The sequence below is a fragment of the Ursus maritimus genome, unplaced genomic scaffold (genome assembly GCF_017311325.1).
Source record: "Ursus maritimus isolate PB19 unplaced genomic scaffold, ASM1731132v1 scaffold_3, whole genome shotgun sequence".
Taxonomy (NCBI): Eukaryota; Metazoa; Chordata; class Mammalia; order Carnivora; family Ursidae; genus Ursus; species Ursus maritimus.
In genome coordinates, this window is record NW_024425563.1 from 11,147,360 (window position 1) to 11,166,023 (window position 18,664).

Here is an 18,664-nt window from a genome sequence, read left to right on the forward strand (position 1 = left end):
AAGTCTGAATACCACTGGATATCTGAGAGAAGATGATCTAAGAAGAGGTCCTCTCATGGATTACTGACATGTGACTTATCTTGCACTGGCCTATATAAGGAAAGTCATTAATCAGGTAAAGGGATGCTTTATCCAAATGCAAGGCCATCTTAGTCTTCCTTAGTGTACAGGTGGGAGTCCTATATATTCTCAGCCAATCTCCTTTTTGGTTTTGATGATAGCTAATGAAAAGTTCTTATAGTCTTTACTCTTCATCTCTGAATTTCTCTAGAACCTTTCGAAGAGCAGCCACAACTTCCTTGTTCCTCAAGCTGTAGATCAAGGGGTTCAACATAGGTGCCACCACAGCATAGAATAGAGCGACAATTTTCTCCACTTCCACTGAGGCGGCTGACCGTGGACCCAGGTAGGTGAAGATGGTAGCCCCAAAGCACATGCAAACCACAGTGAGATGGGAGGCACAAGTCCCAAAGGCTTTGCTACGTCCCTGAGCAGAACGAATCTGCAGAATGGCAGTAACTATACGACCATAGGAGAAGAGAACCAGGGAACAGGGAAGCATGATCACCAGAAACCCTGAGATGGCCACCATGACCTTGTTGAAGGAGATGTCCCCACAGGCTAACCGTAGCACGGCTAGGGTCTCACAGGCAAAGTGATTAATAACATTGTTACATAAGGGAAGCCGGAAGGTAATGATTGTTTCCATCAGTGAATTTGTGAAACCAGCCACCAAGCAGCCAGCAGCCAGCCCCAGGCAGAGCCCTCCATGCATGATGACCATGTAGTGCAGCGGGTGGCACACCGCCACATAGCGGTCATAGGCCATAGCTCCCAGCAGGAAGAACTCAGACCCACCCATCGCCAAGGAGGTGTAGAGCTGGAGCACACAGCTGTAGAACGGGATGGACTTCTGGGCTGAGAGCAGGTGGGCCAGCATTTGTGGGGCAATACTGTTTGTATAACAAAGGTCCACAAAGGATAAAAGACTAAGAAAGAAGTACATGGGGTTATGAAGTCTGTTGTCCAATCTGATCAGAAGAAGAATGAGGACATTTCCCACAAGAGTCACCAAGTACATGGTCAGGACCAGGACAAAGAGGAAGACTTGAGTCTCCAGGTCACTGGACAACCCCAGCAGAATGAACTCTATCACCCATGTCTGGGTTTTATTTTCCTGGCCCATGAGTTTCTGATGACCAAACTCTTAAGATGTTGAAAAAACAAATCATGAAAACTCAGGATTGGAAGGGTGGCTTTTAGACCATATGGAGAGCCCACCCGTCCGAACCAAAAGTTCTGCTAGAACATCTCAACCAAGTCATCATCCGAACTCTGCTTGAACGCATCCACAGATGAGGAACACAATGGGACCCAGCTGTGCAGCTGGAAATCAAGAAGTAAAGAAGTTACATTCTTACAGTTCAATTTATTGGATCATAATTTCTTCTCTGAAACATCTGCTCTTCAATGAAGGAAGGAAATTAATGAAGTGTTTAGACTTAAAATCCTACTCAATTTAGTAGTTATTTGAGAATTCATTCCTTTTTGGTGAGAAAGTTTTTGGAAATGTTCCACGGAGGAAGGGTAAGTAGGGTTGTGTCTGAGATATCTAGAGGGGAAACTCAATAAACAAAAGGGAGCTAAAAGGACTGGACATCATTCAGGATTCAGAAAAATATCTTTCCTGTGAACCAAAAACTTTCTCACCAAAAAGACATGAAATATCAGTTTTAACAAATCAAACAAACAATAACAAAACACGCAGTGTTTTCCCAGCTGTCTCCAAAACATATCCAAAAGGGGGGCATGTGTTATTACAGCCCTGTTATGCTTGCTCAGTAACATAGTCAGGCAAGTGCATCTCTAAGTGATACACAATTTCTATGAGTGATTTTGCTTTTTTTAGTAAAATATTTTTGATATTTTAAAGAAGTGATGTGTCAAAAAAAAAAGTGATGTGTTAAAGTCAAAGTAAATCCTGTTTCTTTGTAAAATTGTTTCAAATGACTTACCCAAGTCAATTGCCCTGTGAATCACTGAATAGTCAGTTCAGCTTCAGAAAATCTCAATCTTTTCTGTTCTTTTGGGGGCAGACGGTGGGAAGAAACCAAGCTCCTGAAACACTCTTGCCCATCCAGAGTGTAAAAATTCACTGGAAGGGAAAAATGTTATGAGAAATAGTAAAAACTGTAACTGCACTTGTTTCTATACCAAGTTGATATAAGTGAAAATTTGAATTCTTACTCTGTACCAAATTATACTAAATACTTTACATATCTAACAATTAATATAATACAGTAATCTTTACAGCTACACTCTGAATTTTGGCCTCTTATTTGCAGGCGGCAAAGGTGGTAAAGAGACTAGACAGAGGAGGAGTCAGCAGGTAAACAGGGTTACCTGATAACCAGGCGCACATCCCTAGAGTTCCTATGCACAGCATGTCCCGTGTGCTGCACAGCGACAGTCATTGTGTAAAGGCTGTGGATTCACCTGACTTTAAAAGCAGGAGACATATCGGGATGCCTAGGTGGCTCAGTTGGTTAAGCATCCACCTTCATCTCAGGTCATGATCCCAGGGTCCTGGGATTGAGTCCTGCATTGGGCTCCTTGCAGCAGGGAAACTGTTTCTCCCTCTGCTGCTCCCCCTGCTTGCGCACTCTCTCTCTTTCTGACAAATAAATGAAATCTTAAAAAAGAAAAAATCAGGAGACATATCAAGAGGACTGAGTTCTTACTTTTGATCCCACTCACCCCCCAAAGGCATGGTAGAGCAGAGTAGGTGTCTCCTGCTTACCTGTGAAGTTGAAGTCCACTTTCAGGCTTTGCCAACAACAGGACAAGGAGAAAAAAAGTACATCTCCCTCATTTAGGAAACTCTCTTCTTCTTGCAGAATGTGATTCACTGGCCTCTTTTACAAACTTGGAAAGACGATCATGTTTCTACTTTGTGTTTCATATGATGACAACTGCAAGATGGGTCCATGGTAGGGAGTCCTTTCTTCCTCCCTTTAGAACAAATGAAGGGCTATGATTATGGACAAGAATGGAAACAAAAATGACCTAATATCAGAAATGGATAAAGGTATGCGTTAATTTTTTAAAAATCAGCTTTCAAAAGATTAAACCTAAGGAGGTTTGTCTAGCCAAAAGATTATCCCTAACAAGGAAAAGATGAGTCACGACAAAGGATCCTGGACTGTGGGGTTGTCTTGTCTTGCTGGGAGATTTGTCCCTTCTAATCTGTCTCCCACAAGGAACTTGGACTCTATTTTCCTTAGTGGTGAGTGCTTATGCATAGTGCCAACATATCCCCCCTCTGTTTGTGTAAATAGTTACTGTCACACTAACATAAAAAGTGGACTATATTTCCAGGTCACTTGGTAATCACACCCAAGGCAGAGAGGAAAAATGTTGAGGGCCGTGGAGGGTAAGCCCAAATCATTATACAGGTGAAGAGACACAGTTCTTTCAAGTCAAAGGAATGCTTCCAGAGCGCCCCCTTGTGGTCCCATATACAAACACACTCACTCAGGCCCAAGCTGTTCGCGGCTCTTTCATGACTGCTTAGCTGTACATTCACAACATAAAATCACAACTCTGGGATGTACTGACACTGAATTATGCACTATGAAATGCTTAATTTTATGTGATATGAATTATACCTCAATTTTTAAATCTTCATTAAATGTCTTTCGTTAAATATCTTCTTTAAAAAAAATTAAAACTAGCCCAAACTTAAATAAACAAGTAGTAAATAAATTTCTAAAAGAGAAAGGTATGCAAAAGATAAGCAGCAGAAGAAGAGAGGATATTGAGAGGCAAATAAGAATAAATAAATGAGCAAAGTCACTGAAAAACTCTCTAGGGAAAAAGGAAAAAAATCAGAGAGAATTAATGGTCAGAAAGGAAAAAAAAAACAAAAACAAAAAAAACAGAAAGGAAGACAAAATTTTTAAAAAAGAGTACAGTGAAGAAACCAAGGAAATTGAAATGAAACCAAATGAAGAAGAAATGGAACAATGAAAATGGGAGAAAAGAAAATTCAATATCTATGTCCTTTTCTTGACATTTATTTTTTTAATGTTTTTTTATTATATTATGTTAGTCACCATACAGTACATCCCTGGTTTTTGATGTAAGGTTCGATGATTCATTAGTTGCGTATAACACATTTAATCAATTAACACATTGCTAAAATTATCCGATATTTTATATACCAGAGCTTCCCATATTTATCTTAGTGTTTAATCCCAGAGTATTATTTTTAGTCCTTTGCAGTGAAATTTTCTAGAGTTTGGTTCCATCACGGTAGAAATCCTACTCAAAATAGATTTACCAGGGAAATTGATGAATTCTCAGAAAATATGAACAGTGAGATCTTGCCTCCTACTACCCACCCCTCCCCCACACACACACATCTTTGGACAAATTTTTTCTCAGTTACATTACTGAAAAACCCCAAATTCCTCACCAAAAGATGGAAGACTCAAAAACACTTAGCTAAGGTACATATAGTTGGCATTATTGAAGTATTTCTGTCCTTCAACAACTTTATCATCAGCTGCTTTGCAAAGAGGAGCAAATACTTTACCAGAATCATCTCTGCATTGCCAAAGCACACGAGAGATGATCAGAAACCCAGATCCCTTTCCTCTGAGCTTTTAGAATAGTTTTGAAAGGAGAGGGACATGGGGTAAAGAAAAGAAGATGAAGTAAAATGCATAGAGAGCAGAAAGGAAGAGGGGGGATGGCACAGATTTGAACAGGAGTAGGTAGGACTCCTGGGTTGGGCTGCCTCCTGCAGGTAAGGACTCCTTTCCCCACCCTTCCCTATCCTTTCCTGCCCCTCCCCTCTGCTCAGCTCCCATCTAGCCCTGCTCCAGTGTTACTGTTTGCTCTGCCTTGCCCCAGACTACTTAGAGAATGAGCTTTAAGCTAGAACCAGGCATGGTGAGTAGTCCACACAAATTTTTATTTCAAGTAGAATAGTTGCATTTATCATTACCAACAGCTCTGTATCTTTGGATCATTTTCATGCATCTTGAACATTTGATTTTCACTTTGAAAGACCCCTTCCACTGGAATGAAGCATTATGGAAAAGCATATATTCCCCTAAAATCCTAGCACATCAGTTTTCATATCAGTAAAATAAAGATAATGGCATAAACTATGCTTTTCCTGGAGGAAAAACACACATAGTTATCCAGCAATAAAAAATAACAAAAATGCTTTATTAAATTAATAAACAAATGGAAATAAACTTGAAAATTACTATTTTAACAACATGCATCAGCGAAGCAGCCTATTCAGGGTGCGAGTGTGGACAGTGGAAACTAGCAAAACTATATTAGATTCCTGACCAGCCCCAGATGGCCAGTTGTGGGAAGCATTTCAGACAAGGATATTACTCTAAAGACTTGCTCCCCAAACAGAAATTCCATGTGGAGGGGAAAGAGCTAGTCTCTGAGGGAGTCATCTTTCTACTGGCATCAGCAAAGAAAAAGCCCATCAGCACAGACCTGGTACCTGGCCCCTCTTTCCAGGAGTTGGTGGGTGAAAAGCAGAGTTGAAGAGTGGTGCCAACTTGTCAGCAGGCTCAGGCCACCACAGGTGGGGGACCCTTAAATCACTTGAAAATTCTGGCTTCCTGATTTGAATAGCCAGAACACACGTTCTTAGGACAAATCTCCAGAAGAGGACAACTGTGTCAAGCCGCCATGCTCTTAGGCTTAAAGAATACGGGAGGGACTACGGATTACAGGAACCTGGTTTCATAACTCATGCTGCTAAATAAGTGTTAAAAGGAGACTGACAATGGCTGACTCACCTCTGGAGAGTGGAGGAGGCCATCCTGTGCGATGGCAGGGGTGGGCAAGTTGTGAAATTTGTGGCAAGTGCAACTGGAACAGGTAACTTTCTTTAACTTTAGTGATGAAATCTCAAGGGGCCAATTATGCTTTGTTTGTTAGATTTATTTTCCCTCCCTCTCTGTCTGGTCACTTCTGCACCAAACATCCTAACCTACATTTCAACTTTGCAAATCCAAGTTTTGTTTCCTTGTCCCCAGAGCGTGGAAAGGAGCTCTCCAAACTTTAATTTCTCAAGGGGATAGGGTGTGACTTTGCATAGTGGAAATTTTATGCCACTTTATGAACATGAAGATGTGATTAAATCTCAAATTCATCACTGCAGTGCACCCATCTCCACATTCCTTTAGCAATAGCTCCCAGCCAGGCAACTCGGGGCCGTCAGGATGCTTTGTGCTTTGTTGTCTGCTCTGAGCGTGGGCAGGGAGACTTTTTTATGCCAGTCCCTAGACAGATGCAGCCTGTGGTGGGGCTGCTGTCTAGGTTTGGAATTGTATTTTTTTTAAGATTTATTTACTTATTTGAGATAGGAGAGAGCAAGCAGGGGGAGGGGCAGAAGGAGAGAGAATCCTCAAGCCGACTCCACACTGAGCGCAGAGTCTAACATGGGGCTCCATCCCAGGACCCTGAGAGCATGACCTGAGCAGAAATCAAGAGTCAGACGCTCAACCAACTGAGCCACCCAGGTGCTCCTGAGACCCACTTTCTACACAAAACAATCTCCTGGCAGCGTGCTGCCTGTGTGAGTGCTGGAGTTGGAGGGCAAGTGTAGCACAGCCTGTTAGCTCTGGGCCTTAAAAAGACAAGAGAAGAGAAAAAAAAGTTGCTTTCTAGCTTCCAAAACATTGCTGGCATTTCTCATAAAATATATATATTTTTTAGTTATTGTCCTCTTTGCTTTGTGGATTTATTATCTTGTTTCTTATCCTTTTACCATTATTTAGTACATATTTAGTACATTTTTAGTACATTTAGTACATATTTAGTACATTTAGTACATTTAGTACATTTTTAGGAGGGAGCAGATATAAACTCATTTGTAAAATCACTTCCTCACCTTTAGATATTTGGAATTAATTTTTCATGGCATATTAATAGGAAAGATGACATTTCTTTGTCCTATTAGTATAGCCATGTGTCCCAACATCATTTATTTAGAAGTACATATTTTCCTATATTGCCTTGAAATTATATATTTATGATATACTAAATTCATATATGCAAAATTTCTTTTGGGATTGTATTTTGATTCGCGCCTTTTTTCCACACCAATACTACAGCTTTAATTGTACTTACATATAATCTGCTTTGATATACACTAGGGAAGGGAGTCTCTCCCTTTATTACACTTCTTTCTTAAAAACTAAATTTAATAAAAGTTAAATGCCCTGAATCCACAGCAAACATTATACCTAGTGGAGAATCTGTAGATGCTCTCCTTAGATCAGGAACCAGAAGGATACTTGCTATCATTGCTACTGTTTGATCTCACATTAGCAGTCCTGAGCTATGATATGAGAAAAGAAATAGACTGAGACATACAAAGATTATAAGGAAAACTATCATTATTTACAGATGATATTATATATCTAGAAAAATTTTTTCAACAATTAGATATTTAATAAGAAAGAACTACATATGAGACCACGTCACAGAAATCAATAGTGTTTCTGTACACCAGCAATAACCAATGAGAAAAATAATATTCTGTTTATAATAGCAACATAAATTATAAAGTATTTAGGAATTTCTCAGCAGAGAGAATACATGATTTTTATGGAGTTCTTTGCCAAAACTTTTAGTCCTTCCAATATTCTTCCTCTTCCTATCCCATTTTCCTCTGTAGCAGTTAATACCTATATCATACTATATGTATTGTTTCTTATATTTATTGTTTATTTCCCTTGAGTAGAATGTAATCTCCATGAAGGCAGAGACTTTTGCCTGCTTTTCACTGTTGTATCCACAATACCTGAAAGAATGTCTGCCATATAATATGTTTTACAAATATTTGTTAAATGAATATGGAGAAAATACTAAAACTTTAAATAGCACATTAAAGATTATCTGAATAACCCCAAAGACATTCTTTGGATAAGACAATTTATTATAAAGATGTCAATGCTCCAAAATGGATCTACATATTCAATGCAAACCTAATCAAATTTTTATAAGAACTTTTTGGGGAACTTAATAAAATTGCTCCAAAATTTATAGGAAATACATCACTTTATAAAAAGCTGACTATTTATAGATTGACTATAAATAAAATAGGCCAATAAATATAAATAGACTAGATGACTACTTTGGCTATATATTTAATAACTTTGAAAAAGAAGATGAATTTGCCCATCTTACTTGATAAACTACACATGACAAATGAAGACTTATTACAAACCAAAAATGACTTTTAAAAATAGAATAATAGAATTATCTGATGCAAGAGCAAACAAATGAACAAAGAGAAAATAATAGAGTTCAAAAACAGATCCATACATAGGTGAGCTCAATGTACATTGAAGTTACAGCAGATGAATGACTAAAGAATAGACTGTTTAAATAAATGGACCACAGCATGGAAGAAAACCCACCAGATCCACATTTGACAACATATGCAAAAGAGAATGTCACATAAACTAGAGAAATAACTGTGAAAAGTAAAAGAAAACTTAATTATATAGGAAAATATTTTATGACCCTGATGCAGGAATTCGTTTAGAAAAAGTTCATAAGCATGAATCATAGAATGATGAATCAAGTCATACCAAAATGAAGGCTTTTTGTTCAACAAAGGATTCCATGAGTAAAGGTAACAGAGAGGTGACTGCTTGGAGATCTGTATTTGCAATGGCTGTAACAGGAAGGACTAATATTTATAATACACACACCAACAAGGAAATGGCAAAAGACCCAAAGGCAATGAACACTCAGTACACAGCAATAGAAACCCAATGGTGGACAATATTATTCACTCAGAAAATATTTATTGTGTGCCCACTAGGAGACAAGCACTATTCTAGACACTTGGTATACATAAATGAGCAAAACAAAGAGCCCTGCTCTCAAGAGGCCTCATGTTCTGGGGTGGGAGGTAGACGGTAAAAAATGAGTTAATTGCAAATATGTTAGAAAAGATAAGTTCCTTGGAAAACGTAAATAACTAGGTAAGAGGGAACAGGAGTAGGGGACAAGGAGAAAGTTTGCATATCAATTGGGGCAGTGATGATAATTGACTGAAGAATTGGAGGGGATGAGGAAGTGGCCATGAATAAAGAGACTTCCAGGCAGAGTATAGTTAGAAAACAGACCTGCGTCCACCATAAAGATTGTAGGGATTATTCTCAGTAATTGCAGGATTGAAAAGAGGAATGACATGATTTGAGTTCTGTTTCAAAGGGATCACTCTGAGTGCTGTGATACAGGAGTAGAAGCAGAGAAACCTGCAGGCTCTTGTAGTAACCCAAGTGCGAGATGACGGTGCTCACACCAGGGTACAGGAGTGAAGATGATAAGTGATTGTATTCTGTATATATTTCGGATGTAGAAACAACAGGATATTCTTGCAGATTTGAATCAGATATGAGGGAAAAAAAGTGGTAGATGGTCTAACCACTGCAACGATGGATTTATTGTGAACTTCATGACTTCCCCCAGAAGGTATGGACAGAACAGGATGGGGTGAAGATAGATGGGAATCAAGGGTCCACATATGAAGACATAATCATATGGATTACCTATCAGAGTAATGAAAAATGAAATAATTTTATATCTTTCAGGGCTACAAAAATTCAAACCATGCAGGTTGTGGATAGATAAGGACCCTCATGCACTGTAGTAGGAGTATAGACTTACAAAGCCATTCCGGAGAGCATTATCTAATACATAGCATCTTGGTTCCCACATATATTCCCTAAATCAATTCTCACACAGCTCTTTAAGTGTGCATTTTCATGATGTTCATCATAGGGCTATATGTGTGTGGTGTGGTGTTGGGTGCCATAACAGAGTGATAGCTAGAATATAGTTTCTCAGCCATCAAAAAGAACGATTTCACAACATTTGCAGCAACATGGATGGGACTGGAGGAGATAATGCTAAGTGAAATAAGTCAAGAAGAGAAAGACAATTATCATATGGCTTCATTCATTTCTGGAACATAAGAAGTAGGAAGATTGGTAGGAGAAGAAAGGGAAGAAGAAAGGGGAGGTAAACAGAAGGGGGAATGAACCATGAGAGACTATGGACTCTGGGAAAAAAACTGAGGGCTTCATAGGGGAGGGGGGGGTGGGGGAATGGGATAGGCCGGTGATGGGTATTAAGGAGGGCACGTATTGCATGGTGCACTGGGTGTTATATGCAAGTAATGAATCATGGAACCTTACATCAAAAACTAGGGATGTACTGTATGGTGGCTCACATAATATAATAAAAAAATTATTACAAAAAAAAGAATATAGTTTCCTATGGATTACTATGAACAGTCAGAAATAATAAACTAGCAATATGTATGGATCCTAAAGATACAGTGTTAAGTGAAAAAAAACTAAGACATAGTATAAGTAGTTAAAAATATGATGCATTTTTTAAAACTACATAAATACACTCTCAAATATAATTACGTACATTAAACATATTAGAATAGTTGTCCACACAGCAAGGAAGAAATAAAGAATGAGAAGAAAGAGAATTAATTTTTAAAATTTTAATTGTAATACAGTTTACATCGTTATATTAGTTCCAAGTGTATGATATAATGCTTCAACAACTCTGTACATTACTCAGTGCTCATCATGATGAGTGTACCCTTATTCTCCTTCACCTATTTCATCCATTCGTCTCCCCCACCCACCTCCCCTCTGGTAACTATCCGTTTCTTCTCTAGAGTTAAGAGTCTGTTTTCTCTCTTTTTTCTTTGTTCATTTTGTTTCTTTAATTCCACATATGAGTGAAATCATATGGTATTTGTCTTTCTCTGACTGACTTATTTCACTTAGGATTATGCCCTCTAGATCCATCCATGTTGTGGCAAATGGCAAGATTCCATTCTTTTTTATGGCTGTGTATATATATATACACCACATCTTCTTCATCCATTCATCAATCAATGGACACTTGAGTTGCTTCCATAGTTTGGCTAGGGTTGCATATATCTTTTCAAATTAGTGTTTTCATATTCTTTGGGTAAATGCCCAGTAGTAGAATTACTGGATCATATGGTAGTTCTAGTTTTAATTTTTTGAGGAACTTCCATACTGTTTTCCACAGTGGCTGCAGAGAATTAATTGTTTAACAATTAATAACAGGGTCCTTCTGCAAGAGATAATGTCCCATCTACTAAGGAACATTATTTACCAACTACCTCTGCAGAAGCAGCTGGACCATGTTGGGCCCCACATGTGTGCAGCTGGACTTTGTCCTAAGCAGGATAAAGATGCAACCAGATATATTTTCTAAGACAAAGGTGCCTTCTGCAGGTCAAATGGCCTGGGCCATGCAAATAAATTGCAGGATAAAGAAAGAGTTGGACAAAATTACAGAGTAAAGAGACTTCAAAGACATACCAACTTGAAGAAAAATGGGCAAAACCAAACTATAGTGACTAGGGGTGTTTGCTTGGGTCACAATGTCATCAGAAATGCAGGAAAGCGATTGCTGCAGTGGTCAGGATAGTAGCTACTTTGGGGGAAAAGGTGTCATGCTTGGGATGGGATGCATGGAGGGGCTTCCTCAGTAGCTGGTAGCTCTGTTTTTTTGGCTTGAATGGTTTATACAGGAAAGGAGAAGGCAGAGGTGTAGAGAGACCAGACTGATCATATATCTTGTCTATGAAGCTGATGGATTCTATTGACGGACGGGTATAAGAGAAAGGAATCGAGAATTATTTTGAGTGTGCATGGTTCCTTTTGCTAGTACAGTGAAGGTGTATTAGGGCAAGAGGAAAGGAGGAGGTTAGGATAGAGGAAGAAAGCACAATCATCCTATTGTTAAGAATGCAATTCACGTGATGTAAGTGAAGGTATTAAGCAAGCAATTGGATATATGTGTTTGGAACTCATGAGAAAGGTCTTGTCTGTGTTGGAGCCAAAAAAAATATATATCAGATGGAGGCTGAGATATTTGGAGATCAGAGACTGGCAGAGAGAGAGAGAGACCTATAGATAGATGTCATGGTTCTGCGTAAGATTGATAACCTGGAGCAGACATAGCACAGGGATCTACTAAAGCCACGCAATAGAGAAAAAAAGTTCACTTTGCAGGAGCCTGGGTGACTCAGTCAGTTAAGCATCTCACTTGATTTCCACTCAGGCCATGATCTCAACGTCCTGAGATCAAGCCCTGAGTTGAGCTCCATGCTGAGTGTGGAACCTGCTTAAGATTCTCTCTCCTTCTACCTCTGCCCCTCCCCACTTGCATGCTCTCTCTCTCTAAATAGAAAAAGAAGAAGAAGAAGAAGAAGAAGAAGAAGAAGAAGAAGAAGAAGAAGAAGAAGAAGAAGAAGAGGAGGAGGAGGAGAAGGAGGAGGAGGAGGAGGAGGGGGAGGAGGAGGAGGAGGAGGAGTTCATTTTTAATAATTGTATATGGACAGAAGGTTGCATAATGCTTAGCCCTATAATGGTGTCCTAAAAACTATTTTTAAATATAGTTGAATATCTATACCCCCACTCTACCAAGTATTTTACATAGATTATCTATAATACTCAGAATAATCACACATACTGAATATTGTTACTTCTTATAGTTGAGGAAACTGGAGGTCAGAGGTATTAAACTCATATGTCAAAGCCACATTGCTGGTGAGGGGTGGGTCAACATATAAAGCGTGGCTGTCCTCACTTGGAAACTTTTCACTGCATTTCCTAGGGGCAAATGCAGGATGAATAAGAAAGGAGAATGGGGGAATGTGAGCTCTAAAAGGACAGCTAACCCAGCAGACCCCAGCTTAATAACTGAAGCTTTTTTTTTTTTTTTACCATATGTATAATAGGGCAGTAATACATAGTCGAAATGTGGACTAATGTGAAAAGTTGGTCTTCAAAAACATGCTCACCGTCATCTACCTTATCTGCAAATCCGGGAAAAAGGGCTCATTGATCAATCCCTCTTTGTTTGAAATATTGTTCTTTGGGCTATTGGAAGGGAGGAGAAATTTTTTGAATCTTTACCTTTTTTCACTAAATTTTCCCAACAGTCTCCTCAGGGCACTCATTACCTCCTTGTTCCTCAAGCTGTAGATTAAGGGGTTCAGCATTGGGGTCACCACAGCATAGAACAGGGCAACCATCTTCTCTTGCTCTGCTGAGGAGCCCGCAGTGGGTCTCAAGTATGTGAAGATGGCTGTTCCAAAGCACATGGAAACCACAGTGAGGTGGGAGGCACAGGTCTCAAATGCTTTGCAGCGTCCCTGGGCAGAGCGAATATGCAGAATGGCAGCGACTATCTGACCATAGGAGAACAGAACCAGGAAACAGGGAAGCATGATCACCAGAAATCCTGAGATGGCCACCATGACCTTGTTGAAGGAGATGTCCACACAGGTCAGCCTCAGCACAGCCAACATCTCGCAGGCAAAGTGATTAATAACATGACGGCACAAAGGTAGCCGGAAGATGATGATTGTCTGCATCACTGAATTCATGAAACCAGCCCCCAAGCACCCGGCAGCCAGCCCCAGGCAGAGCCCTCCATGCATGATGACCGTGTAGTGCAGCGGGTGGCACACCGCCACATAGCGGTCGTAAGCCATGGCCCCCAGCAGGAAGAACTCCGAGCTGCCCATGGCCAGGGAGATAAACAGCTGGAGCACACAGCTGTGGAATGGGATGGACTTCCGGGCTGACAGGAAGTGAACAAGCATCTGTGGGACGGTGCTGTTGGTATAACAGATGTCCACAAATGACAAGGCACTGAGGAAAAAGTACATGGGTGTGTGCAGCCTGCTGTCCAGTCTGATGAGGAGGAGGATGAGGAAGTTCCCCAGCATGGTCACCAGATACATGACCAGGAAAAGGACAAATAGGGAGAGCTGAGTGTCCCAGAAGCTGGACAGCCCCAGCAGAATGAACTCACTCATCCATGTCTGGTTTTCTCTGCCCATGAGTCTCTGAGGACCAAAACCAAGTCATGAATCAGTAAACACCAGATACGTAAGGTGGCAGGGGGCCTGACAAGGTCATTTAGATCAAACAGTCACGCAACACTGAACTGTGTGCTTTCCCAGATTATACGTCTCCTTCAGGATTTGGGACCACAATAGACCCCATTGATATGGCTCAGATTCAAGGAAGGAGAAATCTCTTCTCCTTCCTTAAATAGGAAAGGTTTTATGAAAATGCTTAGACATTTGAGATGAAATGATTAACTGTAAAATATGCTTCTCTTATTTAGGGCCAGTTCCAAAGCACGGAGTTTGTTTACTTCTTTGTTGGATGCAGGTATTTCCCTCCTCACTGCCTCAAAATCCATATTGAATGGAGCCTAACAGGCATTAACTGATTTTTTTTTTTTAATTTACTATTTTACTTCTGGAGTCTCTGTGAAAGTGAAATACTAAATTTCTACCCCTTTAAAATCAGAAATTTTAGGTTGCAAGTTAGAAGGTAGCAAATATAAAATAGATTTGTCGGTAGGAACAAACTCAAAATTACATTTCAGGGTCAGGTAAGTAAAGAATGAAGACCTGGGGCGATCAGCCTCTGTTTTGAAAAATCTTCACCTGCTTGTCTTTTATCAGTGTGAGAGGTAAGAGGAAAGAATCTGTAACGCTTGTTTCATCCTCCTTTGGAAGAGCAGCGTAGCTCTGATAGGTAGGGTATGTCTGTGAAGAAACAAATCAAAGATGCATTAACTAGCTTCTCTAATAAATGATAGGAGCTCAAATACTTGCCACACATATTTGCATATTAACTAAGACAAAATGGAAAACTGGCTGCACATTCTGCTGACTGTCCATATCCTGGGTAGTGAGAGTTATGGTTTGGAGACGACAGTGTGATGGAACATCATTAACTGGAATTAACCCAATGAAAAGACTGTTGATGATCTTTTCCTTTCATCTCCCTTTACTTCTCTTTCCATCTGAAATATTTGACTATTTCCCCTCTTAGGAAACTGTTATATTCCATCCTTGTGCTAATGCTCCCTCTACCATAACTTACATGACCAGAAGGTGATACCTTAGTCTGCTCAATAATATCTCCAAGCTTTCTGATCCTACTGAAGTATTAGTATTTCAGAAAGCTCAAAGGCTCTAGTATTCAGAAATTATCTTTAGAATTCTTAGTAATCTTATTTGCACCTTATTCAAATCACAAGTGATTTATAAAAAACTCATGTACTAAATAAAGTCCACTCTCAATTTCCCACATCCTCTAATTACTCTGCCCTTTGGATAGAGAAAGTGAAACTCATTCACAGCTGTCCCAAGGAGATATTATTTGCTTGATGTCTGTGATCAGATAGTGCCATGGAATATGTTATGAAAATCCCACTTTGTGTGAGGGCATTCATGGCAGTAAGGGCAGCTAACCACAGATCAATAGGGTGCCTGAGATGCTTAGCCAGCAGAGAAGGGTCTATGGCCATTTGCATATGATAATCCTTTATCAATGAATAAATCAAACTTGATAAACCATACTCAGTTCAAAAGATAAATTATGTAAATTACAACAAGGGGGGAGCAATAGAAGTACAAAGTGTTTTTTAATTCTTTAGAATTTACTCTAGAGCTTCAAAAGGTTAGCAAGTCACTTTGTTACATTTCTATCAAAGAAAGAGGAAACCTACCTCTTTATCCCTAATGAAGAAGGAAAAGTTGGGATACAAAAGTATCAGGGCCAAAGTACTCAGGTACAAAGGAGAGGGACAAGTGACCTTAAAAGGGAAATGTGTCTAGGACCATCAATGGAACTTGATGCATTTCATGAGCTAGTCCTGAGAAGGTGAACAGGTGAATCTCTAGTGATGCTGAACTATATGAAACAAGTCAGGTAAAGGACCATGACCAGCAGGAGCTACAAGGGAAAAAACAAAACAAAACAAAACAAAACAAAACAAAACCCAATCAGTGCTGGAGGTAGCTGATGATGAATGTATTCTCAGGTACCAAATAAGAATTTGTTTAAAAATCTGATAATAATCTTGTAGAGTTTTGAGTCTTTCACTTCTCAAAAACTAATAACTACTGAAGGGCTTGATTTTAAAATGTAGCAATGCCTGATTTTAGGTCATTAATTCCCTTTAAAGGCCCAGGAAGATATGGGTTACAAATAGAAACACCCAGGGGTGCCTGGGTAGCTCAGTTGTTTAAGTGTCTACCTTCAGCTCAGGTCATGATTCCAGGATCCTGGGATCAAGCCCTTCATCAAGCTCCCTGGTCAGTGGGGAGTCTGCTTCTCCCTCTCCCCCTGCTCCTGCTCTCTCTCTCTCAAAGAAATAAATAAAATCGTTTAAAAAAAGAAAAAAGAAACACTCATGGTTAGCATATCATGCTTCTATATCACCCTCATGGTTTTTAAAGCGCCTGTCTCTGGGAATGAGTGAACTGCTTTGCCAATAAACATGCATTTCCCAGTTCAATTCTCATTACCTAGTTTCCCCATCTGTCTAAAGGGATCAGACATTCAAGTTTATCCTAATTCACCGGAGGAAGGGAAATAGAGATGAGAATGGAGAAAGTACATAAAATCAATAGGAAAAGGAAAGATTTTAACACAAAAAAAGAGGGTAAAAATAAATAAAAGTTTAAAACATTTTTGAAAATTTGATATATAAATAAAAGTTTAAAGCAGATTCAAAAGTAAGGTGGAGATATTGTAACTGATTTAAAAGCAAGCATGCACCACCTTTTCTTCCTGGAATTGTGGTTCAAGCTCCCTAAGGTTACACATCACACGTATTCTTCTCAAAAAAGCAGCACCTGGAAAGTGTGGTATTTCCTAAAGTTGTTAATTGACTAAGTTGCTCTCACCACCCCATCTCCACTTCCTTATGCATATCTACACTGCTCAGGGCAACAGAAAGTTTGAAGCCAGCTTTCCAGATAAAGTCACCTTGTGACCATCATCATTTGAGAATGCTGGTCGGCACAAACCTGTCCGCCGTGCAGATTTCCAGCAGTGGGCAGGTGGGGAGGAGTACAGAGTGGTGGATGGGACCAGACCTGCAGTGGCTAAGCCCAGTGCTTCCTACGGATGCGGCCAAAGCCCTGTGCTAGGTGCTGCATTTCTCAGAGGTATCCAAAACAGCTTTCTCCCCAGTCTGGCTACCCAAAATATGTTTTCTTTATGTTATCTATATCTGTAGATAACATAATACTGTATGTTAACTGTACTGGAATTTAAATTAAGAACTTAATAATTTTTTTAAAAAACTTAATAAAATTAAAATATATATATGTTTTCTTTAAAGCAATTGCCAGAATGGAACATTTATCTCTCCAGTAACCGGATTCAATCCAATTGCCACATGAGCCAAGGAAGAAGTTGTGTGTGAAGGAAACTCTGGCTTCCTGACTGCTGGTCCTAAGAACCCAGGGGAGCACTCTGAGCATGACTGCCTTACCTCCAGGACAGGAGGTCATCATTGCCCCAGGAAGAGCAGAGATGGGCAAGATGTGGGATTTGGAAGAAGTAACTCTTTTCCCTCAGAGAGACAATCTCCACAGACCAATTATGCTGTGCTTGTTAGGCTTCTGTTACCTTTTCCCTGAATGGTGATTTCCTCACCTGAAACTCTCACCTATTTTTAAAAGAATTTATGAATCAGAATTTAGTTTTTCCTGACCCAGAACCATGAGAGAATCTGAAGCCCCAGTTTCCCCTGGAGACAGCCTCCTGTCTTTGCTGAAGTTTCCCTTTGAGAAATTAACCTTGCCTGTGATCTTGCCCATGACTTTCTGTCCGTGTACTCAAGACTGAGACCATTTGATCCAAAGTGCCCAATTATTCAGGGATCACCTTCAGGCAACATCTCCTGTAACATGATTCTCTTGTTGCTCAGACATTCTCTTCACAACTGATACAGCTCTTTGGTGAGACTTTTCTCACTATTGGAAGGCTTATAATTGGACACTATCCAATTATTTAACTACTTTTGTATCTAGATGTTTGTCCTCATATCCTATAAATACAACACAAATTTATGAGCCAGTGTGAGCATCTCAAATTACATAAATGACATATTAATTCTACTGATAGACATTTAGGTTGTTTCTAGTTTGTGGCACACACACACATACACACACTCACACACACAGTCACACTCAACCTTTTGACATATATATCCATTTCTGTTACCTACAAGTGGAATAGCTTCATCAAAGATCATGTGCAGGTCTGGCTTCAGCTAATATTGTCAGTTTGTCAAAATAGTTGTGCTGATTATATTCCCATGAACTACGTTTGTATGAGGACTTCTTTTGCTCTAGCCTTTATCCTCAGATTGTCAGTCTCCATCATTGTAGCCATTGTGATGGGCAACAGTAGTATTTCATTGTGATTATATTCCACATTTCTCTGATGACTAATGAGGTTGCGCATATTTTAAAATATTTATTGGACATTGAAGATTCCACTCTCTGAGGTGTGTTAAGTTTCTTGCCTGTTTTTCTATTGGGTTATCTCTCTTTTTCTTATTGATTTTAATTCTTTGTGTATTTTTAATATGAGTCTGTCGTTTATATGGATCACAAATATTTTCTCCCACATTGTGGCTTTTTTATTCTCATAATGGTGCCTCTGATGAAGAGATGCCCTTATTTTAATTTAGTTCTATTTATTGTTTTTCATATAGT

At 39.5% G+C, this 18,664-nt stretch overlaps 2 protein-coding genes across 3 annotated transcripts in view; both read right to left on the reverse strand.

The window, feature by feature from the left end:
* Positions 1-244: 244 nt before the first annotated feature.
* Positions 245-18,664, reverse strand: part of LOC103669080 (olfactory receptor-like protein OLF3) — a 116,797-nt gene continuing 98,377 nt past the window's right edge. For both annotated transcript variants that reach the window (XM_040643869.1, XM_008697403.2), the window contains exons 2-3: positions 2,801-3,012; positions 245-2,155 (exon numbers count right to left, since the gene is read on the reverse strand). In XM_040643869.1, coding sequence (XP_040499803.1) covers positions 245-1,186 — 942 coding nt within the window. In that variant the 5' untranslated portion in view covers positions 1,187-2,155; positions 2,801-3,012. The remainder of the gene's footprint in view (positions 2,156-2,800; positions 3,013-18,664) is intronic.
* Positions 12,810-18,664, reverse strand: part of LOC103668971 (olfactory receptor 2F1-like) — a 104,240-nt gene continuing 98,385 nt past the window's right edge. Inside the window, exon 2 of the mRNA XM_040643870.1 lies at positions 12,810-14,689. Within this exon, the coding sequence (XP_040499804.1) occupies positions 13,034-13,969 (936 nt within the window). The 5' untranslated portion in view covers positions 13,970-14,689 and the 3' untranslated portion in view covers positions 12,810-13,033. The remainder of the gene's footprint in view (positions 14,690-18,664) is intronic.